We start from the raw sequence: 25,670 nt of genomic DNA, 5'->3' as shown, positions 1-25,670 counted from the left end.
ATTAATATCTCACGATAAGGCATTTCAGGTAATCCAACAGCAGTGTAGCTTCAATGACAAACTGCTTAAGCACACACTGATTCTTTTGTCAGCTTTTCAAAACTTCTTTTTTTTTTTACTACTGAAAACAATAAGATGCTGTATTTATACAAAAAGGCAGGCAAGAGCACAGGAACAGCAGCACATACATTTAATAAATCCAGATTTTATGAAGATGCAAATAACTGCCTCAAACCCTACACAAAAGAGACATATGTAACAACTAATAAATTTAACCTTAAACCTCATTTTCCAATTAGAGATTTAGTTCAGTTATAGAAGATAAAATTCATGCTGCAGAACATTTTTACACTTTACCAGCATGTGAACTGTAGGGAAGCAATCAAACACTTTGCTTAGTTTACTTTAAACTCATTTACAAAATAATAAAGCATCTCATAGGGTACTAATTAAGTGAATTCATTTATGATCAACATACAAACATCACAATTAACCCATCAAAGATGATTTGCGTTTAAACTGAAAAATCTTTTTGGATTTTTTTTGGTCCTCTATTTCATTGAGGAGTGAGTTGTTTCATTTAGGACACATGCACAGCCAGAGGATTCCTAAAGACATTTCCTGGTGGAGATGTCAGATTCTGTCCAAAGCAGCAATCGATAGAACACACATAACACAGATGAGCTGGTGTTCATCTGGATGAAGTTACAGAAGTAGTCACATCAAAATTTGAGAGCAAGTAAAATCACCTTTTTCCTCTAGTTACAACATCCAGCAGGACAGCTGCACACAGCGTCTTTGACATTTAACATTTAAAATAAAATAATTTTGAATTATTGTGCATTAACAACCTTTCAACAAAATGAAGAGCAAAGATTTGGTGCTTTGATTTCATATAGGAAGAAATCCTATGTTGCTTACTCAGTAGAAGTGTGTACATATACACATTTAAGCTTTCACTTTCCATAGAAAATAAAAATAAAATAGATACCAGATTAATTGCAGTACAATATTACTTTTTTGAATTAACAAAATGACATTTCAAGTACATTAAAAAATAAAGGTTTTGTGACCCTCTTTTCCTTTATCATAGTCATATAGAAAGTGATTAGATATATATTTATATATATACTGTACATAATATCCTATTTTACCACATAGACAAAATACATATATATGCATACATTTATGTATAAAAGTCATAGAGATAGAAATCTTATTTTTTCTTCCGATCCTGGGTACACCGTGGACAAAACCTACAAAATGAAAAATACACATTAAAATAAGCATTTTTAAATGTAAAAGCTGTTGTGTATTTAAATCCTATTGGCTATCACCAGATGTTAGACATACCATTTTCCTTTGGGCTTTGTTGTGAGATCCACACATGCAAAGTGAAACCATTCGATTGGACACTGTTTAAAAAAAAAAGTTTGAATAAATTGTGTTTGAGAAACAAATACTGATTGTAGCCTAACACTAAGGAAACAGGTTAGGAAAGTAATCAAAAGATGGGGTGGCCCAATTTAAAGCAGTTATCACCTAACATTTGGTGGTGTGTATGTACACACACACACACACACGACATGTCCCAAATTCAGCACATTGACATTGAAACATTTTTGTTGCTGAATAACAGCATTTTTTAAATCATTATTAGCTTTAGATTATGTAGATTGTATGTAAATGAGTTGCTACTAAGTGATAAAATTATTAGAGGGAGTGCAAACTCTTTTTAATAGCTGGAACAACTTTCAGAGATCCTGTGATAGAAAATCAATCAATAATCAGATTCACAAATTCATTAATGCTATAAACAGCATTTGTGTTTATGAGTGTTCTCTAAAATCACTGAAAAAATATTACTTTTCCCTTATCTAGGGACTGTGTTAAATTTAGACAGGTAGATAAAAAGAGGGTTTTTTAAACCTTTTAAACATGATAAATAACAAGGGAACCCATGAAAAATATCAATGTTAAATAATAAGAACTGGGGCATACATCAGGGTTGTCACATCCAATCATTTCTCCATATGATACTTGATGACACAAACAGTATGTGGGCTCGTTGGGGTCCACTGGCATGTCTAGGACATCTGATGGGTGAACTGGCAAGAGGGACTCCTGAAAATCAGGACTAGAAAAATACAAAAAGGCAACCATAAGACGGTTAATAATCTGGTGAACTATCAAAATATTATTATTATTATTATAATTATTATATTATTATTAACAGTAAAAACAACCTATGTGCTACAGGTGATGAAAAAATTCTTATCCTTAAACCTGTTTTTAATATTTTTCTTTCGTGGTGAGTCATCATCAGAACATTTTCTTCCTCTGCCTTTGGATCCTCGCTTATCCTTAAGTCCTCTGCCACCTCCTTCTACAAAAAAAATCAAAAGAAACGAATCCCTTTAGATTAGTGGAGTCAAACATTCAGCCCAGAGGCTGAGGCTAGCCAGATAAGCATTCTAATCAAAGCAATCAAATGAATTTTCAATTTAATATCCATGTTCTAAATTAAAACTCAGCATGTAGATATTAATTGAAATGAAAGGCTAAGAAAAACAGTTTATATTATTCCACCAGGGGGGGCAACACAGAATGTGTACTACTAACAAAATGTGCTAATGATAAACATTTTACATATACAATCAATGAGCACTTTACAAATAATACATCCTCAATTCTTTGTGGAAGGGATTCCACAAGATGTTGCAAAGGAATCTCATGTTCTATCACATCCCAATGGTGCTCTATTGGATTCAGATCAGGAGCTGGAGTGTAAAGTTTGTGAAGCCAGATGTAGAGGACTTTTGCTTTGCAAGATTTTGCATTATTATGTTGAACATAGGCATTAAAAAAATGAGTAAATTGTAGCAATGAAGGGAAGCACATAAGTACATAATCATGGGTTTTCTTGATGACATACTGTGTGTTGGATCTTTTTTGCATTCATTTTCACTCATAAATGAAAATGAGAAGTTGCTGATCTGTTTATATAACTGTAATGTGGCCCAGTGCCCAGAATGAGTGACATCCTTGATTTGGATATTAAAAGTATAAATTTGTATTAGGATTTGTTTATATAATTAAATTGTATACACAGAGTGGGAGAAGTTCAAGATCAAATGTGAGCTTTTGCTTCTTGCTTAGAATTATTCTATGCCAAACCTTTAGCAAACTTGTCATTTGTGGTTGAAAAAAATGCATGATGTAGAGGTTGGCGCAAAGAAATTAAAACCACAAAGCCCCTTTCATCAAGTCATTCTTTACAAAAACTGCTGCATCTGGATGAACAGTACAATCTATGCACAATATGCCATTTGCCAGCCAACTCTGAGGAAACAGTTTGGCCAAAAATAAAATTTTCCACTTACCCCAGTGTAGTCTATCAGCCAAGATGTGATTAATGTCTAAAGCCTGATCTTTAGTAGCTTCAAACCCTGCTTATGATTGCTTAGGACATATTTCTTAAATTATGACAAATAATTTGGAATCAATTAGCACTTGATATATGAATCAAATAAAAAATATATATACAGGGATTATATATTAAGACAAACTCAAAAGGTCTTTTGATGTATGGATAATGGTTTAGACAAGCAGTTTGTTTGATGCTAAACCGGTAGCTGTAACCTGTAAGCTGTAACCCAGCATCAATCACATACTAATGATGCACACCTAACACAACACATACATTCTGACTGATTTGTGTTGAAGAGAAACTTGTAAACTTCATTTTTTACATTTATCTATTTTCTATGTTTGTTTTATTTTTATGTTGATTTTTTATGCTATTTTTTTATGTATTTTGAAGCAATTTCACCACAGATTAAAATAACGTTATGTATTCGAGGCAGTGACATAGGGTATTTCCACTTCACTAAGACTTTTCAGACAACTTGAATTATGCTATTCAATTCCCCACAACAGGAAAGCTGGGTCTAATCAGGGGTACAACATGCAGATGTCACAAAATTTACAGGAAATCTTACAAACTGTTGTTCTAAAGTCTTACTTTTTAGTGCTCTACTCTCAGGACTCTCATAACCGCTGACATCCAACTTCTCTTTTAGCTCATTCTCAAAGCGGGCCAAGTCTGCGTCCAGCCTTCGGATGTGCTTGTCAACCTAAAAAGAGAATGAGAATCCAGAAAGATTTTAAGCTAGCATTTTAAGTTATGATGTTAATAAATACAATCAAACATGTATAAACCCAAGACAATCATACTTAGTGCTTTTATTTTTTAGTGTGGAGGAACATTTCCAGGTTGCTGTTTTGTTTTTTGTTTTTTTTGAGAAAAGAAAAGATTACACACTAACCATTTCATATGTCTGCATGGCAAGCTGCACTTTATCATCACTGTATTCTTTACATTTGCTGTAGGCGCTCTGAATCTTCTGCAGATGTTCGACTCTCTGCTCAGATGCAAGGTTTCGTACATTTGTGATGTACTCTTCGGCAAGCTTATCGATCTCTCCCTTCTTTTCTACCGTGTTGTAGGAAAATTTGATGAAAAAAAATACAGAGCAACAACGTTTTATCTATATCTATTAACAGCTTTAGTTATTACTGTGAGGTTGATTTAAACAGACTGCTATTACTGAGAGACTCAGACTCATCAAAACAAATTAAAGAATAAATTTTATTGCTAATCAATTACACAAGCGTATCTCTCTAAGTCTAGTCCAGAATAGAAATGTCCTTTCTATGTCCACATGTCCTTACTTACCTTCTGTCCTGTTGTCCAGCTCCCGCATCAGGGTAAAGTTCCTCTGTAGTTCACATGGCAAATTTTCAATGCCTGAAACATATTTCTTTTTTTCATTTAAACTGGAATAGCACACTGGAAATAGCATTACACCATAATCCTTTCTGTCCTATATAGTGTAAAACTTTAGTACCAAAGTTATCCCATTCCTAGCTTTGGCATTTACAATCACTTTCAGTTTCAGTGTCGTTGTTATTATTATTATTATTATTACTATTATTATTATTATTTTCCTTTTTTTTTTAGTAATTAATAACACTTATTTGTACATAATGAGGGGTTTGTTAATGAGCTAATGAGAAAGGTGTTACAGCAGAGAAACAGACAAATAAAATGTGGCATAAACGTGAGCTGCTTGTGACAGAGAAACAGCTGTTGTGTTTACAGCTGACTTAGCTAGCTAGTTGGAAGTTAGCCAATTTTATTTGTCTAGTTGGAAAACGTTGCTGTCTGTAAATATTGTAACTCCGACTTCCCTCATGAGAATGATATGATTAAATTACATCCATGAAGAATTATGATGAAATATCGCACTACTTGAGTGACAGCTTTTCTGTGTGTATTTCGCTAGCTAGCAAACACTGCAAAACTTTCATATTAGCTAACTAGCTTACGACAAAGCTAACATGCTTTAAAATTACGTAAACTAACGGTTTGCTTGTCAGCTCTCAAGCGTTTGTCGTAAATGTTTAATTAATTGGTTAATATATTTAGAAACATTTACCAAAACGACGTATATTAAATATGACCAAGCCAGTCTTATAGTTAGCGTAGCTTAGCCCGCCTCAGACGACTGCGATACAAGCCACCAAAAGCTCTCATGACCGCCAGATGTTTTTTGCTAAATAAAGAGAAACACCGATTCCGATTAACGAACCGAACCGCATATATACTCACTGTCAAGATAGTGTTCGAGGTATATCGCCGTCGCCATTTTCTTATCAACCTTCAAGTTTAAAATGTAGCTTGTTTTTTTTTTTTTTTTTTTTTTTTTTTTGTGTCAGCGCCAGTGCGCATGAAATAGAACAACATTAGTATACGATGAATTATTCATGAGGTTCTTTCATTTCATTGGACAGGAAGCTTCTTATTTGCATCCTTCCCTCTGATTGGCTATTATTTGGGCTTGGCTTATTTCTTATATATTAAGCTTGGAAACGGCCACTTTATTAGGAACACCGTCCATATACACTATATGGACAAAGGTTTGTGGACCTCTGACATCAGACCCATATCTGCATTTTGTACATCCAAATTCATATTTAGTCCCCCTTTGCTGTGATAATATCCACACGGGTTTCCACTAAGAGCATGTTTAAGGCGATTTGTACTCTTTCACCTACAAAGCTTTAGTGGAGTCAAGTACAGAACCTGTTTGCTCAATGCCACTGTGGATCTGGAGTCTGGCCAGGCCAGTAGAGAAAACTAAATAAAAAAAATATATGTTTTTGCTGTGATATGGTTGTTTTCTTAAAATAAAAGTGATAAAGTATTTTATAGGTAGCCACTGTCCATCACAACTACCTACTGGCTCTAAACAAACCAATACATTGTTCAAAGTGCATTAACAAATGATCTAGAAAGTACAGCAGAGAATATCCAAGTACACGTCACAACCCACGTGATGGAGCTCTAGCATGACCCCGGAAGTGTTAGCTTGAACGCGCTCGCGAGCATAAAACAAACGAGAAAAAAAATGAAATATACATTTTCAGTAAAGACTGTTGACATAAACACGAGGTGGAAAAAAACTATAGACAAAATGTACACTTATTTCCCCACGAGAACGTGTTTGACTCACTTCCACGTGTCATTGTGATGTGTATAGCACCGCATTAGGGTTTCACATTATTAGCCCATGTAGTGCACGTATGCAGGGCGTATAGAGTTGTTTGGGATTTAATCCGGCTGCCTGTAATTTGATATCAAACCTGAAAGTTGTCTTTACACAAAGAGTAATGTGTTTAAAATAAATGGAAGCGACTTCAGAAGATAACTGCGATCTGCAGCGACAGGTCAGGTCACTCTGGTGAACTCTGAAATGAAATACATTTTCTATGGAAAGTTGGTCATCTTTGCTAACGATTATTTCACTTTATTAGGTTGAAGAAATCGAAGCACTTTCATCTATTTATGGGGACGAGTGGTGTGTGATCGACGAGGCGTCGAGGGTGTTTTGTATCAGAATATCAGATGACATTTCTGAACAGAAATGTTCAGTTTGTTTACAGGTCCATTAAAACCATCTTGTTCAGTCTGTATCGTCAAGACAGTGATGAAATGTTATGAATTGTATATATCTGCTACACTAAAGAGGAGATACTCATGAAAACAACATTTATCAGACTGTATATTACACCCCCCAGTGTCACCCATATAAGGATGAGGTTCTCCTTTGAGTCTGGTTCCTCTCAAGGTTTCTTCCTTCCATTCAAGGAAGTTTTTCCTCACCACAGTCAATCTGAATCACCCCAGACTTGCTAATTGTAGATAAATACAAACACATTTAAATATATCTAATATTAATCTTCATTTTTTGTATTCTATTAATCTTTATATTATTCTTTATAATAACCTTTTGTTCTATGTTTATGTTCTGTAAAGCTGCTTTGAGACAATCTCAATTGTAAAAAGCTCTATACAAATCAATTTGAATTGAATTAATACCTTTAGAATCACTGTACAACATGTTACACGAGACATAGAGTGTATTACACTACCTCATGTATGACTCTTTAAATCTTTACTTTACTAAAAGGTCATACTACCTGAAGATTACCCGAGCTCCTCACCTCCAATATACCAAATAAAGTAAGTGTCTTAAAGTGACAACAAAATATATTTAACTTCATTTTAGAAACATTTCATATAAATTATATCCATACACGTGTTTGTGTGTGAGATATGTAGCTGTTATCTCCTTCCCGAAAACATGCAGACGTAATGGATTTAGTTATTTGCATTGTATACTAATTCGCTGTCTGTTAATTGCAATCTGACTTATTGGGGCATTTCAGTGATTTGCTTCTTTAGTACTGCTGCTGATTGGCAGTGGATTTTATTTAGGTAAGCTTGATGAAAGAGCTTACGTCTTCAACAAATAATTCGTCTAGTCCTTGGATAATCATTAATCAAAATGTATTCACCACTAATTTAACTGAAAACAAGTGATTAATTTGTGAGATTAGGTTTCATTGCATCTTGTTTGTTTTGTTGTGTTTCCAGTGCTGCATGGTTAAGAGGTCCAGACAGAATTACACTGTCAAACAGCCTCGAGGAACTCTATCTGTAAGTCTGACCACAACTTGGTTTGTAATCCACTTATCATTATTTAATGCTGTAGAATATGAACAAAATATCTTATAGCAGATACAAACAGTTGTTTTTCTACCAGTCTCTCTTTTTCTTAAGCAAATAAGAATAAAAAAACACAGTAATGTCATTTTACAAATTACTGACTCTAGAGACTCATTGCAAAAATGTTAAATGAACATCTCTTAATAAAGAATTTTAATTATAATATTATTTGTTATGACTCAGTTATAGCTTGGATGTGTTATATCATGACAGGGAAAATCCTGGAGAGAGCATCCTGTACCTGTGGGTGGAGAAAATTAGAGAATTCCTGGTAGACAGGTCACAAGACGAAAACACAGGTAAAGCCAGAGCACATGTGTTTCACTGGGTTCAGAAAAATATCCAATGATTACAATCAGTATAAACAGTATGATTCAGTAAACTGTAATCGGTCATTGGTCTAATGCAAAATCTTTTGCATACTCTCTCAGTTGTGGCAGGAAAAGAAAGCTGTTAATGTCTCCTCTCATGCTATTCCTACATTGTAAAAGTGTACATACAGTAATACCCTGAAATGCACTTATTGTGTTTGTGTGTCTGAGAAAACATAATGTGCCTTTTGTGAGTCACTGGACTTTCCTAATATAGATTGTAAAGCTATGAGCAGCAACTCTTTTAACTTTGAGATTACATTTCAGCTGTCATTTGTATTTTTCTGTAACTCGGAGAACACAGAGAAAAAGTCTGATCTTAAACAGATGTGTGCAGTTAAGCACAATCAAGATTGTGTATATATGTCTGTTTAGTGATGAGTGGATAAATGAATGTACAACTATATTGGCACCATAAAAACAGTCTACCTTTATTAATAAAACAGATATTGCCCTAGGTGGAATATTGTGGTTACAAGTCATTTATAGACCATGGTTCTGAAAATGTCAACTGCTCCACATTTGTTGCAAGAAATATGGGGTTATGTCAGAATCAAGTTTAACTGAGACACACATTTGTGCAGCTCCACTCTGTGTGCAATTCTCACTCAGCTGTCTGGTCTGAATACTGATGTGTACAATTTCTCTGTAAATTGTAAATATTTGCTTATCTAAAATCTTCATCCTCAGAAAAAAGTTGTGATTAGTGGATGCAAGATTTGCTCTAAAGAGTCTAATCATAGTCCAAAAAAATCATAGAATTCCAAATAGTCCATATTGCGACCCCTCCTGACTTTATTCTTGTACTTCTTAATCCTGATTTAGCAGCAATTTGGATGGAAAAAAGCAGTTCCTCAGTAACAAAACATACAGAGAATTATCGTGTATTTCTAGTGTCTTTGTTTTGATGGTTCATGTGTCACCTATGAGTTATAGGTGTGAGGGCTCAGTGATGGTGATGGATCACTGATGACTGAGTGGCCGATCTTAATGGATCTGACATCTGCACTGGTCCATGAGAGCGGTCAGTTAGAAGTAATTCCACTCAACTTGTGTTTCTGCTCTCTTCCTCCATCAGTCTGTGGTGTGTATTGATCAAATGAGATGCTCAGTTTCCTTTGAGTTTTACACTAGGTGTCAGTGTTTTATTATAAATTGGATTTCACTTGCTGTGGCTCAACTATTTGAAGGACATTACTTGCTTTACTGAGTTGTCTCATTCTCATTTTAAAGTGTGTAATGGAGTCAGCTGGTGTTTTAAACACGGACAGCACACACAGTCAGTGTGACTTCACCTCTTTCACTAATGTTGGCTTTGGTTAGCTGACTTGGCACAACTAGTTTCGCTTGCTGGACGTTTTAATTGGACGTTTGGTATTCTGAGCTGTGTACTGGAACTGACCATTTATGTCCAAATGTTTGTGACTAATCTTACCTGGATAGTATAGATTTGCACTCAAGACCTTCCGCTGTAATAATCACAGCTGACCTGTGCTTATCTTGGACAATTTGCTTTAACAAAACATTGTTACTTTTTGACTAAATATTAGGCAATTATGAAAGGGTAGAGATTTGTATTCAATGTTACCCAAAAGTCACCTTAGGCTCGCTTTAGACATCTAAATCTGCACCCAGATTTTTGTGTAGTTGCTTTGTGACAACGTTTTTGATACAGCGGCTGTATTCAGCTCAGCAATTCTCTCACTGTGATCATGTGAATATGATTAAAAACTTGTTTTTATATTTTCCTGACTAAAGGTGATTTAAATAGCTATATTTGGATTTCAGTTTTTTGACTATGGAAATTCAGCAAGTCCAGATGATGCTACCTCCAATGGTGGCCATGAGAGCAAAAGTGTCCATGATCTCTGGGTGGAAGGGGTTGCATACTCCTGTCAATCACACAGTGATCCAATTGTAGCCATCTGTATGTAGGTATGCATGTGCAATTGGGCAGATAATGCTTTCCTCTGAGTGCATTGTGCTGCCCTGTGACACATCGTGAACAGCAGTTTGAAAAGATGCAGTGTTCTGCAGAGTGATTGGAAAAATACTCTGTATATTACAATGTTATGTTGGACTAAAACACAATTTTAATAATGTTTTGAATAACAATATTTTGAATGAGGGGGGCACGGTGGCTTAGTGGTTAGCACGTTTGCCTCACACCTACGGGGGTTCGATTCCCACCTCTGTATTGTGTGTGTGGAGTTTGCATGTTCTTCCCGTGCCTCGGGGGTTTCCTCCAGGGTACTCCGGTTTCCTCCCACGGTCCAATGACATGCATGGTAGGTTGATTGGCATCTCTGGAAAATTGTCCGTAGTGTGTGTGTGTGTGAGTGAATGAGAGTGTGTGTGCCCTGCGATGGGTTGGCACTCCATCCAGAGTGTATCCTGCTTTGATGCCCCATGACGCCTGAGATAGGCACAGGCTCCCCGTGACCCGAGAAGTTCGGATAAGCGGTAGAGAATGAATGAATGAATGAATATTTTGAATGATTCGAAATAAGGTTTGATCTAAAGGCAGCACAATTAGCATAGTGATGCATGGTTTAAAGTATATTTCATGAGTAGGAGATTGTGAATGGATTTCTGTAAAGTGCGATGGAAAAGGAACGTCACAGCACAAAAAATTCAGCAGAATGGATGAGTCATGAGCCGCATGGGGTTGATGTGGTTTGAAACCGATAAAAGGTAATGTAACAAAAAAGGTTCAGTAGGAACTGGCCTTAAGGGCAGCTATTGTGTCTATCGCTATGGATTTTCTGCCAGCAGATGTCACATGTAGTTTAAAAAAAATCGAAGCTAAAGGTAAATACTGTTTTTTTTAAATCAATAGATCTCATGTTAAATCTTAATATTGCACAAATATAGTTTCATTGATGTAAATGTTTCATCAAATTAAATATGTGATAGAAAAATCTAGTGCTAAATCAAACAAATCCAAAAATAACTAACTTTCTCTGTAATATCTTTCTAAAAGCAGTGAAAATGAAGGTGAATTTTTACTAATGCAGTTCATCTAGAAACTGAGGTTTTTGCTATTGAATAAAAAATATGTATATTAAAAAATGTTATTTCATATATTTTCATGATTCTAGCCTCTAAAGTGTTTCAAAAATTTCTCCTGCTGTTCATGCTGGGTTACAGGGCAGCTTAACATAGATGCCGTGATTGGCTGGCATCACTGTGGGTAACAGGGGAGATATTGTATGGCATTACTCCTACACTGAGAACGCAGCCAATTTTGTTCTCTTTGCTTTTGGCATTTTTCTGGATTCAAACTCATAATCTCTTCATCTATTCCAAATGCATTTCCCTTGTGCCACAAGCAAAAAAATTGTTAATTATTAAACAATGACATGCCATACTCTATCTATTCATAGTTACAGTTAATGTCATGGAACACCTATGAAGCATTTACATATTTACATTTATATTTATGGCATTTGGACACTTTTATCCAGAGAGACTGACAATGGTGCATAAAGTCCTTATTAATAAATACATTCTGATTCTAGTTCACTAGTTCATAGACTCAGCAAGTTAGGTTCAGTTAGCACTTGTCTTATAGCAGTTATAAAGTCGATCCCATACCAGTCTCACTTTTTTTCCCCTTTTAGTTAATAAGACAAAAAAGTACAGCTCATTTTCCAGACAAATTGCAAATTGTTTTTTCTTTTTGTCCTGAAGATATCACTGCAGACTCCTTCTGCAAACGGTAAATAAAAATCTCCTCACAAAAACCTAACAGAAAATCATATCAACCTTTACACACATTATTTATAATCTGTTTCCACATTGGGAAGTGTAACCAGTCCCCATCCTGGAACAAAAAAAATCTGATACTTGAGGCAGATTCAATTCAGGTTTTTATTAAAGTTGTAGAACCATAAATCTGAACTATAGACTCAAAGCAAGATCCATATGAAATAGAAGCGACAGCATGGCAAGCACAGCAACACAAAACATGACTTAAATGCTAGTGCTTGGTTTACTATAGCATGATTTAGGTACATTTGATTTCATGTGGTTTGTGACATGGTGTGACACCAATGAGATTCGAGAATGTAACTTCCCCATACTATAAAAAAATATATTAATATATAGACGATTTAAAGAGTTGCAGCAAGCTTTAGAAGTAAGTAAAATGAATTAATGTTACATTTCAAGCCCATGCAACAAAAATATTACAGTAATATATTTAGACAGTTATTCCAGTGCAGCTCTAATTGATTTCCTGCACATCTTCAGTTCAGTTGCATCCATGATTTTTTTCATGAAGCCTCAAGGCTTAATATTTCCTTTATCTTTGTTCTGGTCACCCATGGAGACTCCTGAATGCATGATTCCACACATTATAATCAGTGAGATCTTTGATGCTTGTTAAGCACTTTTTTTTGCATCTGGAAGAAATAGCTTTTTATCTATTAGCCCCTATGGGGAGCAACAAATTAACTCTATTGCTGGCCAAGTTTTCACACTGCACTTTGTGATTATGATGATGAATGGATTGTGAGCATTTTTTTTTCTTAAGAAATGATGCTTGTAATATGAATGCATGCTTCTGCATGCATTAATGATGCTTGTGATATGAATGCATGCTTCTGCATGGTTGAACCGCATCCAATATCAAAGGCAGCGGGTTGAGGCTGTGCCATCTTATTTCTGAATACGGCTAAACTGCACAGCGGTGCACAAAAAGCTTCATTTTCATCACTAAACTCTGGAACACTGATTGCCAAAATGCATCTGTGGTGGAGCCATTGGGAGAGGAGATAGCTCTGATCTTACGGAAGCACTGTGCTTTCTGTATATCACTGCTGTCATCTGTAAACACCCAGGTGATCATAGGTGACACTGATCCTAATGAGAGGTGAAAATTACAGAGCAGGCTTTCACGCTTTTAGAGCTCAGGCACCGTTGTTAGAGCCCAAGCCCTCAAATATTTACGCTAGAATGCATGCTTGTATTCGGCTCATGTCACACACAAGCTCTGTTTTCCTTTTGGTTCCTCTCAAGGTTTCTTCTTCATGTTGTCTCAGGAAGCTTTTCCTTGCCTCTGTGGCCTCTGGCTTTCTCATTATATCTAAACATGTATCCAGATTTTTGACAAGGTATGCACATTCTATTAAAAAAAACTTTACTTACTGTTCAAAGTATAGAAAAGGTTAAATACCAATTAGTATTTTTATATTTATCAATTTTATTTTAAATATTAGAATAAAATGTATTGAGTGCTTATGTTTGATTAATCATTTTATGAATAAGTAATGTTGCACAAATTGGTTTTATTAAGCTTCAAATAAAAGGTTTTTTGTGTGTGTTTCTCAAAGCTTTACAAAATGTAACAAATATACAGAACAAATCTACACTTCTCCCCATATCCAGAATATATGTAAATTGGAAACCCGCACTTGCCCGTTGTGTATTGCGTGATGTAGCCATGAATAATATTCTGGGTAAGATGACGAAATAAAATCACTTGTGATATGCATGCATCATATGTAATTAAATTTAGCAGTTGGATGTGCTCATGCATTTTGGGTGGTTGCAGATTCAGACAGCTGTATGAGTGGTGACGGTACAAATTTTATTTAATCATTAATGGTGCTTGCAAAGCATCATTCTTGTTATCTTGCATACTGAGATATTCTTCTTCCGGACAAAATTTTCGCACGTAACTTGTCCCGCAGCTTTTGTCCTAGACCCATGAATGAGGTGTCAGATTTGACCAGCTAATTGGTGAGAGGTGTGCTATGACTTTTATAAGCGATCCAACCAACAATGTTTGCACAACGGACGAAAAAGTGGCCAAAAAAATCCCATAGAATGAATGGGAAATTCCTAAAATTCCTTTAATCTCTCACACACGCAGCGCATGGAGATGTTTCATATCAAAACACTCAGCACGATGAGGGGAACTTGCCACGTGCAAGCACCATTCACATTTTCTTCAGGAAATGTACATTCTAGTTTATGATGTGATCTACCATCAAGTAGTCTTATAAAAACCTTTATGACAGTTCCTCTGAAAACGGATTAAAAGAGCATTCTGGATTGTTGGAATTGTTGGAAGCAAATTTTAATCTAATAAAACCAGATCTGCATTTTTTCACATTTTTCTTTTCCCACAATACTTAATTGAATGTCACCTCAATATCCTTGAGCTCATGTTAGCTTTCAAACAAAAATGCATGATTCTGAATTAAAGTGCACTTTCATTTGATATTGTGATGGTATAATATGAAGAAATTGCACTGATGACCTTTAATAGTAAAGTACATGGCATTGTTATGGTGCATTATACAATACAGAACAATGTTATATGATGTATATAATCAACCATGCTGTACAATCCTTCTCTACTTTATTAGGAACACTTAGACTTTTGTTATCTCATTAACCAAACATCTGCCAGGAGCAGAATGCATAAAATCATGCAGATGCAGGTTAGTTAATGTTCAAATCAAACATTAGAAGGGGGAAAATGTGATCTATGTGAATTTAACCATGACAAGGTTGTTGGTGCCGGATGGGCTGCATTGAGAGTTTCAGAAACTGCAGATCTGGGAATTTCACACACACCAGTCTCTGGAGTTTTCAGAGAATGATGGGAAAAAAACCCAACAAAAAAAAATTGCATGGGCAACAGTTAATTGGGTAGAAACACCTTCTTGTTGAGATTTATAATTTGATTTTATTAATAGTAAATAGGGGGCACGGTGGCTTAGTGGTTAGCAAGTTTGCCTCACACCTCCAGGGTTGGGGGTTCGATTCCCGCCTCCGCCTTGTGTGTGTGGAGTTTGCAAGTTCTCCCCGTACTCCGGTTTCCTCCCCCAGTCCAAAGATATGCATGGTAGGTTGACTGGCATCTCTGGAAAATTTTCCGTAGTGTGTGAGTGAATGAGAGTGGGTGTGTGTGCCCTGCGATGGGTTGGCACTCTGTCCAGGGTATATCCTGCCTTGATGCCCAAAGACGCTCCCTGTGACCCGAGAAGTTCAGATAAGTGGTAGAAAATGAATGAATGAATGAATGAATGAATGAATGAATGAATAATAGTAAATAATAATATTTTCTGTGGCAAACAGAAAAGCATCTCGACACATAAAACACATCAAACTTTGGACTCCATGGTCTCCAAGAACAGAAAACCATATTTCCACTCCATTCAGCCAAGAATAGGAACCTCAGACTATCATGGGCACCAACTCACTCAAAATGGACTGTTGAAGATTAGAGAGGAAAAAAAAATCACTAATCCTTTTCCAGGCTTTTGCTGACCAGTTTTGGTGAGACTTGCTCAGGTTCCTATTCTTGGCTGACAGAAGTTGAACCCAATGTGGTCTTCCATTGTTGGAGCTCATCCACCTCAAGGTTTGATGTGTTGTGCTTTCTGAAATGTTTTTTTCACTTACCAGTGTCTTCATTCACCTTTGATCAGGGATATGGTAGCCTAAGGTGTTGGGTTACCAATTGGAAGGTTTTGAGTTTGATTCCCAGGTCCACCAGGCTGCCACTGCTTGGCCCCTGAGCAAGGCCCTTAACCCTCAATTGCTCAGTTGTATAAAATAATCTAAAATGTTATGGGTGTCTGATAAATGCTGAAAATGTAAAAGAAAATGAACAAACAACAAGATGTTTCAGGCTGTTGTGTGTAAAAAAACCTGTTGTGTGTGAAATGTCCAGTTTCTGAGATAGTCAAAGCAGTTTTTCTGTTAGCAACATGTCATGCCATGATCAAGGTCATATTTATTCTTTATTCAGATATTTCATGTGAACTTTAACTGAACCTCTTGATCTGTACCTGCATGATTTTATTGCACTACTGCCATGATGATGAGATAACTGCATGAATGTGCAAGTGTACAGCTGTTCCTAATAAAGTAAACGTTTACTTCCATAAGTTAGAATAGGAAACAGTTTTTACACTTTGTTTCCTCTCTAGTTTCTATGACATTTTTTAGACAACAATTTAATTCATCTAGCATGAACAGTTCAGACTTAATGACTTATGGAACTTCTTACTGTACAAGACCACACCCCCTTTTAAAAACATTTATATCTCAGAAACTAATACAGATGCAACCCTAAACTATAAATTGAAAAAAAAAAACCTAAATAAATAAACAACATTAATTCGGAAAGCATGACCCTGGTGAGTTTAAGCCTGACCTTGGTTAGTTTAAGTGGATTTATTCATTTAACAAAATGCACTCAGAGTTTAAGCAAGCATCTTGGGACATGAAAGCATCTCGGGGTTCCTGGCAGCATCAGATAAATTGTGCAGAACGTCAACAGTGGGTTCACTGTAACTAATTAGTGGAGTTTCAAATAAACTCCTCTGGGTCAGATTCCGAAAGACATGACAGTCGACAGTCAAACTCAGTGTCCTCTGTGAGAAAAATGGGAATGTGATAGTGAAATTTCACAAGTGAGTCATTTTAGTTCTGTCCCTTTTTTAAATAAATAATGACTGCTGCATTTTAATCAAATTATTCAGAAAACCTGTCATCGTTTATTGCAATGACAGGCCTATAAACTCATCCCCTAAAAAGGTCACAGCTTTAATTTGAATTTGATTAAACTTTATTCTTAGTATACTTAAAAAACAAGTGTTAATTCAAATGAAATAATATGTATTCAATACAGCGAAATCAGAATTAGGAACAAAATATTTGGAAAAAATTAAATGTAAACAAATTCTTAAACAGTTCTATACAATACAGATGGAAAGGACAGAAACATTCTTATTAACACAAGTTCAGTCATAACATAACATATTATTATTCCCAGAAAGACAATTTTTATACAAACTCTAAGATTATTTTGAAGCTAAATCATGCAGTATGTTATGTATCAGACAGATTAGACAAGATAATCTGACATTAATGACTGACATAATGACTTACAGACATGGAGGCCACGTCTTCTTTAGCTTTGTTAGCAGGTACACAGGCCACACCTCCTTCTCTGTGACTGACAGTCACTGAAGCGATACCTTCTTTAGCTTTATTTACAGGCACAGATGCCATAATGTTTGACGTGGGAATAATGATTAACATGGAAATAATGTTTCAGGTTAGTTTAATTAAGTTTTCAGGTTGTTACAGAGCAGACATCTTTGAACCTGGAATGTAAATGTTGTCTCCAGGGTTGACACTGGCCTGATGCTTGCTGCTTTTCCTTTGATTCTAGTCCAGTTGTTTTGTGCTATTCTTCCATATGACCTGCTATAAATTCCGCTCATTTGGTCCTTCATTAGTTCATCTAAGACTCTGACAACTGTTGCTATGAATCAGTCTGGCCACAGGTTATAAAAGCCAGTCATAAACACTCAAAGCCTTTTTTCAGTTTATTTCTCTTTTGCTATTTTGGAATTGTTCTGCTTGATGCTGTTTGTAGGGTTTCCCCCTTAAAATAAAACGTTCAGGTTTTTTTTTTACACACCAACTATATTTATTACCCTATAAAATAAGCGTAAAAACATATTTAGTTTTTTAGATGGTTTATTACTTTAAATTGTTTGTTGTGTAATTGTTGACTTCTGCTATACATCACTTACATTTTAAAGTAAGTGGAAAGGAATAGGACATGCCTAGGAATATCATGACTAAAATGCTGACTAAAATAGGTTTTTTGGGGAAAAAATAATAAAATAACAGTATTATTATGCGGTTTAGAACTTTTGAATGATGCAGCTGATTTCAGAAATGTTGTTGATATTGTTGTTTTATTAAATGAAGATTCTCATTGGTCTAATCAAAATGTGTATTTTTAATTGAACTAATTTTTTTTGTTTTGTTTTGTTTGTCAAGTTTGTAAAGATATACCAGGACTATAATGTACTGAGAATGACAAATTATCTAGAGCAGAAATTAGGATAATGATTTTAGTTAATTTACAGTTCCAGTCTAAGTTGATTCAAAGGTAATTGCTATATTTTATATATATATATATATATATATATATATATATATATATATATATATATATATATATATATATATATATATATATATATATATATATATACATATGTATGTATGTATGTATTAAAAACAGTCTTAAACTGACTGGACTCTGCAAGAAAGGGCTAAAAGGTTAAAGATTCTCTAAAGAAATCTTCTTTGCAATGTACCAAGTAACAGCAAAAAAACAACATCCTCCTTACATTAACCAAACAGTGATTTGGATAAAGGTGAACCTCTGACACAAGTGATTTTGTGTTGGGGATGTTGTGTAATTGATCAGGATTTGCAAGTCTCTAAGCCAGGATTAAAGACTAAGCTACATATTCGAGTGGAACCTTGCAAACAAAATGCATGTTTTTCTGACCTGGAGTCATTATTTTGTGTTTTTATGTTTCAGATGTTAGTATAATATTGTATTAATAGGTGTTTGTATATAAGAGCTGTGTGTAAAAACCTAAATGAAGAAAGTGTGCATTGATAAATCTACTCAAGAACAACACACCTTAAAGTATGCTCTTTTTGATTTGTGTTTTTACTGTATATATTTTCTTAGATTTTGGTGTTTTGCTTATTTAGGCTTTTTTCTCTCTCTCTAATTCTTTTATGTTTAGTGCATCTAATTTATGGGATTTAAGATTTCCTTTTTTTAATTGGTGCTCTTTCATTCATTGTATGTTGTGTTTTATGCCATTTTAAGATCTTGCAGTCTGAATAAATTGATGAACAAGGTTGTGTGGTGAATGTGGGTGGTGCTGCAACAGCAATTTTTTTTGCAGTTAGTGTTGTAGGTGTGAACGTAATCAATATTTTAATATGCAAATCCATTTTTAATGGACAAAACAGCAGTCAGTGTGAACAGAGGCAAAGCCGAAAAGGCCTGACATGCTTTAGGCTGCCCTTTTCTACTGACTAACACAGATCTAATCGTGATCGATGAAAGAAAGGCCTTGTCAAGCCTGGTTAATCTTTTTTTTCCACAAAGGCTCTGTGATACGGATGGCAAGTTCAAGATCAATGCGTATCCCTTAACTGCTCTGCTTTCCCCCCACACCAGGCAAAATCCTCCAGGTCATTTTATAGATTATGTTTTAGGGCTTGGTCAAACAGTTTTGGGTTATCTCAGGACCAACACAGATTTGTTATAATAATTCATTAGACAGTGAGTATAGTAGCAAAGGTTAAAATAAAGCATACTTGCACAAATGAAGAGTACACATTAGAGTTCAGCCCCTTTTTTAAACAACCAAAAGATATTGGTACATTGGTATGGCATTTGTTTGGGTTTGTTTTTTGTTTTGAATTGTTTTTTTATTCAGTTTGTTTGCAAATCACTTATCAAAGTCTATGACAGATAACTAGACTCAGCTAAACTAACTGAGACTGATGCTGACTGGGCAGGTTGATCCCAACAAATACTGTGATAATGCTGTTGATGTTGTCGACTGAGGGATGTGGTAGCCTAGTATTTAAGGTGTTGGACTACTGATTGGAAGGTTGTAAGTTTGAATCCCACGTATACCAAACTTCCACTGCTGGGCCCCTGTGCAAGGCCCTTAACCCTCAATTGTTGTATTAAAATGTAAGTCGCTTTGAATAAGACCATCTGCCAAATGTCACAAATGTATAATGTAATGTATGTCTACATGTTAGTTGCTGTTATCACTTACACATTTCATTTATAATAACATATTATATTAGTTATATTAATTCAGCTATTTATTTTTCTTCTTTGAAACGTATGTCATGGTACTCAGAAACCAGATCGATCTGTTATGAAACTGGAGACTACTTCAAAAAAAGTTAAACAAACATCCCCTTCTTATTTCAATGTGTTTTTCTTTGTTAAAGAACAGCATTCAGTCGTTTGATTCAGTTTATTAGATTTAGATTATGGTACTTATATTATCATGCAAATCTTAGTGAATGAGTTGGCACCATAGAAAGGATACAGTATTAAATGAAGCTGCATTGGTGAAGATGCTAACAGAGTGAGTTGAGTATATAATTGCGGTTGTGATCAAACAGTCAGTGATGATGAAGAGCTTGTTACTATCAGAGCTAGTTAATCTAATAAAGGCTAAGGTGCTAGCTAAGGGAGCAAAGACATAGCCAAGGTGCTGTTTCTTTTGGCTTGATATGAAGTCATTTTAGCTCTTTTGGAAGACGACAGGTTTTTTTTTGGTTTCGAAATTCAGAAGTTTTCTATTACCTTAAGAATCTGAACTTTATTTGTAATAACTCCATTACACAGCTCAAGTCTACTCACTTTTGCATGTTCTTGCTTTGCTATTTGTGTTGGTTTTAGCATTTTCTAGAACAGCCATGTAGTTGTCCATGATCGTTTTTCATTTATTTGTTTCACTTACGACCATTTGGGTATTTGATGGACTTTTAATATGTAGATTTCGTTTGTGTTACAGTGCAAGTACAAAATAACAGTTGGATTGAAAGGAAGAAAGAGCATAAGGCTGCTCTGTTCATGAGCCAAATTAATCCCATTAATAGTTTTATACCTCACAACTTGCAGTTTCGGTTGCCATATATCACCACCTGAGATTATCTCTTGTGACCAAGGTGTGAGAGTAAAGCATCTCCAGCAGCCTATATTAAAATCAAATTAATATGAAAATGATGTTCCTGGGAAGGAGGTGTGAGAAGGAAGAGAGGTGTGAGAATGTTGCAGGAAATTCAGTGTTTATGTCCGGCTCATGCCTGGATTTTTTATTATTTTTTTTGCTGGCTGGCTACCACTATATTGTGACGACAGATAATCAAGTAGGAAGAAGCACTACATGGCCTATAAAAATGCGGCTGATATGTAACACTATTTCAGATAAAATGGTTCTCTGCTTTGGTGCACTCAATAAGACCTAAGGTATAATATCCACACACAATGTCACAGATGACTTTGATTTTCAGCTGATTGTATATGACCTAAAGAAATCTGAAGAAGGAAGTCATTTTTTGTATGAAAATAAACATGAATGCAGTGCACTAGGTCCCTTTATATATCCTGTACATCATAGTTGCTTCCTTCTTTTAGGAAAATTACCCATGGTAGTGAAACCATGGTTACCATTGTTTTTAAAGGTGTGGAAATGAAAATGGTTTAGCTCTTGTTTTACCCTAGTTGGTAAGGTTTGGCCCAAAGGTTTCTAAAGTCCCCAGGGTCTAATGTGGCCCATAGGCAGATATTGACTGTCCCCCAGCTTCTATATAGAAATTTTCACTGACCAACAAACTGCAGTTTTTATACAAAATAAGATAGTGGAAGCAAACTGTGTTAACACAACTAAATAGCAAGGGTCTTCCTTTCCTTATCTCTATGCATTTTCAGATTCATTAACAAAATGATATTCAGTCATGGATAAAGACAAAGGGCACCAGGTTATCAGTAAAATGGGGCAATTAAACATAAATGGAAACTAATAAGCAATGGAAAACCTTTTGTTAATTCAACTAAAAAATATATTCTTAAAGAATTCTTAACTAAAAAATATGAGATTATTTATATGAGATTTTATGATTGTAAGTTTGTCCAGTTACTATTGGTCCCTAAAACGGGGGGCCCACATATAGGTTCATACACCTCAATTTTTTTTACCTGGTTATACATATGTACATATTTACATACATGTCTACATTTTGCAAGATTTTAATGGACAATATGGTTTAATCATGAGTTTACATTGGTTATTATGATATAACCATGCTTTCATAGCCATATATTCTCACACTGTTTTAGTAAAGATGTCATAATACAGCCATGGTTTTCATCATACCAGAAAAACTTTTTTTTTAAACACACCATGTGACAAACTCCAAGAAGGATTTCACCTGGCTTGCCAGTCTTTGATAAAACCCAGTTTTGTGGAACCCTGTGCCATCTGAGTAAACGTCATTAACCAAATTACGGGACTTCTGGTGTTGGCTGGTTACTTATGGAATCACAACGCTTTCATGCTTCAATATTATGTATTATGTTGTGATTAATTTATTTTAATACCAGTTAAGTCCATTTCAGTTCCAAGCGTTAAAACGTGGAAGGTCAAGAGGGAATGAATACTTATGCAAGGCAACGTAATCAATTTACTCCAATGAAGCTGTAAAAGAAAAGAAGTCTGCTGATATCCCGATACTCAGATAGTATGTCACATGGTAGTATGTATTTATTCATGAAGATGGATACATCTTTATACAGTGTAAATACCAAAAATTATGGAAAATGTATAAAATATAAAACAAAGAATATAAAAGTAACATATATTATTAAGATACATTCATAAAGGTATATCTCAATCGACAATATATGCTAAATTTGTATATCTAACTATAATATAACCCTTATATATCTGTGTGTAACAGGAAGATCAGATTTGCTGAGGAGTCAGTGTGGCAGTACTTGATATTTTCCTCTTATCCCTGCAAAATGAATGGTGTAATTATGTCAATGTCATGAAAAGTGGCACCTCACTTTCCATAAAGCAAACATTATACTAATTAGATCCTGCTATCACTGGGCTGTTGTATGTAGCTCTTCCCAAGAGATCAAACGGATGGTCTTGTAAGGTAATGAATATTCAAATAAGGCACTGTTAGGAGTGGATGAGTTTGGGCAGGGGAATGGGAGACGGTCATAGGTTGCTGAAGCATGAATTTGACAACCCATCATTAACTATGATTAACTGCATTAATTGCTTTGATTATTTCTACATTTATGTGATGTTAGGGGTATGAAATGTTCTCTCATTGCATGGTGTCTCAATGTATGAATGGCGATGTTTTGTGTTATCTCATATTAAATTAGTATTTAATTAATGCTAATTATAATGTTAATTCATGGCCTCAGAAGTGTGTGGCTTTGTCTTACCCTCAATGTTAACGACAGATAATAGATATGCTGTGTGTGTTTGTGTGTGTGTCTGTGTCTGTGTCTGTGTGTGAAATTATAGCTTTGTGAAATACATTAAAATGAGTTAAGTGAGGTTAAAGCAATTCTGCTTTCCATAAGAAGCCTAGCTTAAAGTCTAGCTAAAATCAGTGACTGGAAGACATTATTGTGCACAAATAAGTAAAAAGAGATGAGAAACAATACAGTTTATGATGAAAGAATGTTTTTGCTTTCCCCAGATTTTATTTTGCTTTTGTTTTTGTGCTCACAGGCTATTTAAATATTACAAAATGTGAGAGCTATAGACTATAGTGGTTATTTTTCATCACTTGTTGGTTACTATTGACATTTTCTAGTTAATGCACAAAGGTGCATGAAAGTGTGGCACTTCAGAATGGTGCTCTTTGCATCTGAAGCACCCCGCTGCCAGTTCGAGCCCTCCCTTTAAACATGCTTATCACAGAAGAAAAGGGACATGGCAAGTCTGTAAGTTTTTTTTGTTTGTTTGTTTGTTTTTTTTTTTTTTGTAAATAAGGATTTGAAAGCATCATTTCTTTTTAAATCAAGAGATCGTAAATTCTTGACTATGTGATTATCTCCGCTACTCAGTCATCAAAATAGTTTATGTTCAAGTTAGTCATTTGAAGCTGTTTTTCTGTTTCATCTCATCTCATTGGAGATGTTTATAAGGAATCAGTGTTTAGGGACTTGTAACTTAATCTCAACTGCATTTTAAAATTAAGTCACTCATTCAAGTGTGAATCGCAATAGAGTACAAGGAGGAGAGTCACACAAGTGTTGTGCTTTGATCGAGCTCTGAAAAGATCAAAAGCCTTGAATCTTGTGTTCAAATAAAGTGTGAATGTATAATTTTCCTCAAATTGAAAGAGCATCAGAAATGGCAGCATATTCATTTCAGTCAAAGTGCTGGCATTTTATGTGGATAGAAAATGATTAAACGTTTGGTTTATCATATTTCCTTTCTGTTTACTATCCACCCCGTTTTGTTTGATTGACAGCTGATGTTCTCTTGTTGTTCTGAAAGAATATAAAAGCTCAAAGTTTTTCAAAGTATGCTTTGCTTTGTTTTCAGAAGCAGTTCTAACAACATATACTGACATTAGTCCTATGTAAAAATCTAATTATAGTGTAAATAGCAGTCTAATTATGACCTGATGATTTTTAGAGAATGTATATTCGTGAATATAGGAATTTAATCGCTGTATTTTTATTTTATCTATATTATGTGCACTAATTTTACATCACAATTTCAAATTTTGTCTTTCCGTTCTTCCGGTTCTTAATTGCCATTCTGTTTTAACTGAGGGTTAAAGTGAATCTCCGTTTCCTGCACAGGGTCAAGAGAGGTGTATTGGGGCTGATTAGCATGGTTCTGGTTGAAGAACATTCAAATCAGTCCCTCAGTCTCAACAGGACCCGGGTTTTTGACCTTTTCTGCCTCTTTCCATTCTGTCTCGATTGCAAGCATTGATTGAAGTGCATCAATTACATGCTTAGCGAAAACTTGGAAGATAATTCTATGTTGAGTTGGGTGTTAACTAATGATAATGAGAGCATTGTTCTGGTGCATAGTGTGTCATTTACACCCTTTCTTTTTGTTAGCAGATGGACTGGAGCCACAGTATGCAAAAATGACAGAGGAACAGGATGACGACTTGGATGAGGGTGAATTTCCAGATTACAGCGTCCTGAGGCTCAGCACTGTGCAGACGCATCCTTTCTCTGTCTCCTCCGCAGGCACGTCTTGTCCTCAAACCAGCATTTACAATTGCAGGGTTTTTTTTTCCAGCCTTGTGATGTCTAATGCAATCAGATTAATATTAGGTTCATACCAGTTTGATGTAGTTCCAAAGGATTTAAATGATATTATCGTGTGTGTGTGTGTGTGTGTGTGTGTGTGTGTGTGTGTGTGTGTGTGTGTGTGTGTGTGTGTGTGTGTGTGTGTGTGTGTGTATTTATGTGTGTGTGGTAGATTCAGATGAGGAGCTCCCAGTAATTAAACATGGCGAGGCAATCACAGACAGACGCAGCACATTTCAACCTCATTTAGCTCTTGTAGTGACATCTAAACAGGTACGGAACATTTACATTTTCCTAATTACCAAAAGTTAGTTGATAATTTTCTTATGCCATATCTCAGGATTTTCTCAATTAATTATTGTTCAAATATACAACATTAAAAAAAGAATAACTAACTAGATCATGATAGGCATATGTTTAATGTGAAAAGGTGCATACATTATACGCATTAAGCTTTATTTTCAAAGTTCCAATTATT

The 25,670-nt window shown here is 35.2% G+C and overlaps 2 protein-coding genes across 5 annotated transcripts in view; one reads left to right on the top strand and one right to left on the bottom strand.

Moving 5' to 3' along the window:
• Window positions 1–173: 173 nt before the first annotated feature.
• Window positions 174–5,827, bottom strand: ing5a (inhibitor of growth family, member 5a). Of its 2 annotated transcripts, none has more exons than XM_027159420.2 (8): window positions 5,675–5,827; window positions 4,739–4,810; window positions 4,329–4,495; window positions 4,025–4,136; window positions 2,287–2,386; window positions 2,002–2,137; window positions 1,354–1,415; window positions 174–1,256 (listed from the first exon to the last, which is right to left on the bottom strand). In XM_027159420.2, exons 1-8 carry the CDS (start codon window positions 5,709–5,711, stop codon window positions 1,217–1,219), a joined length of 726 nt encoding a protein of 241 aa, XP_027015221.1. In that variant the 5' UTR covers window positions 5,712–5,827; the 3' UTR covers window positions 174–1,216. The 2 variants fall into 2 exon arrangements, with proteins under 2 accessions (XP_027015221.1, XP_027015228.1); XM_027159427.2 differs by lacking the exon at window positions 5,675–5,827 and adding an exon at window positions 5,502–5,600.
• A 575-nt stretch (window positions 5,828–6,402) lies between these two features.
• Window positions 6,403–25,670, top strand: part of impact (impact RWD domain protein) — a 39,109-nt gene continuing 19,841 nt past the window's right edge. Inside the window, exons 1-7 of one of the 3 annotated variants that reach the window (XM_027159399.2) lie at window positions 6,403–6,792; window positions 6,880–7,008; window positions 7,536–7,588; window positions 8,003–8,065; window positions 8,348–8,433; window positions 24,998–25,129; window positions 25,365–25,465. In XM_027159399.2, the coding sequence (XP_027015200.2) occupies window positions 6,751–6,792; window positions 6,880–7,008; window positions 7,536–7,588; window positions 8,003–8,065; window positions 8,348–8,433; window positions 24,998–25,129; window positions 25,365–25,465 (606 nt within the window). In that variant the 5' untranslated portion in view covers window positions 6,403–6,750. Of the gene's footprint in view, window positions 6,793–6,879; window positions 7,009–7,535; window positions 7,589–8,002; window positions 8,066–8,347; window positions 8,434–24,994; window positions 25,130–25,364; window positions 25,466–25,670 lie in introns of all 3 variants that reach the window. The other 2 variants (XM_027159391.2, XM_027159407.2) reach the window with 2 other exon arrangements.

Source organism: Tachysurus fulvidraco, chromosome 2 (genome assembly GCF_022655615.1).
Source record: "Tachysurus fulvidraco isolate hzauxx_2018 chromosome 2, HZAU_PFXX_2.0, whole genome shotgun sequence".
Taxonomy (NCBI): Eukaryota; Metazoa; Chordata; class Actinopteri; order Siluriformes; family Bagridae; genus Tachysurus; species Tachysurus fulvidraco.
This window is presented reverse-complemented; position numbering and strand designations above follow the sequence as displayed.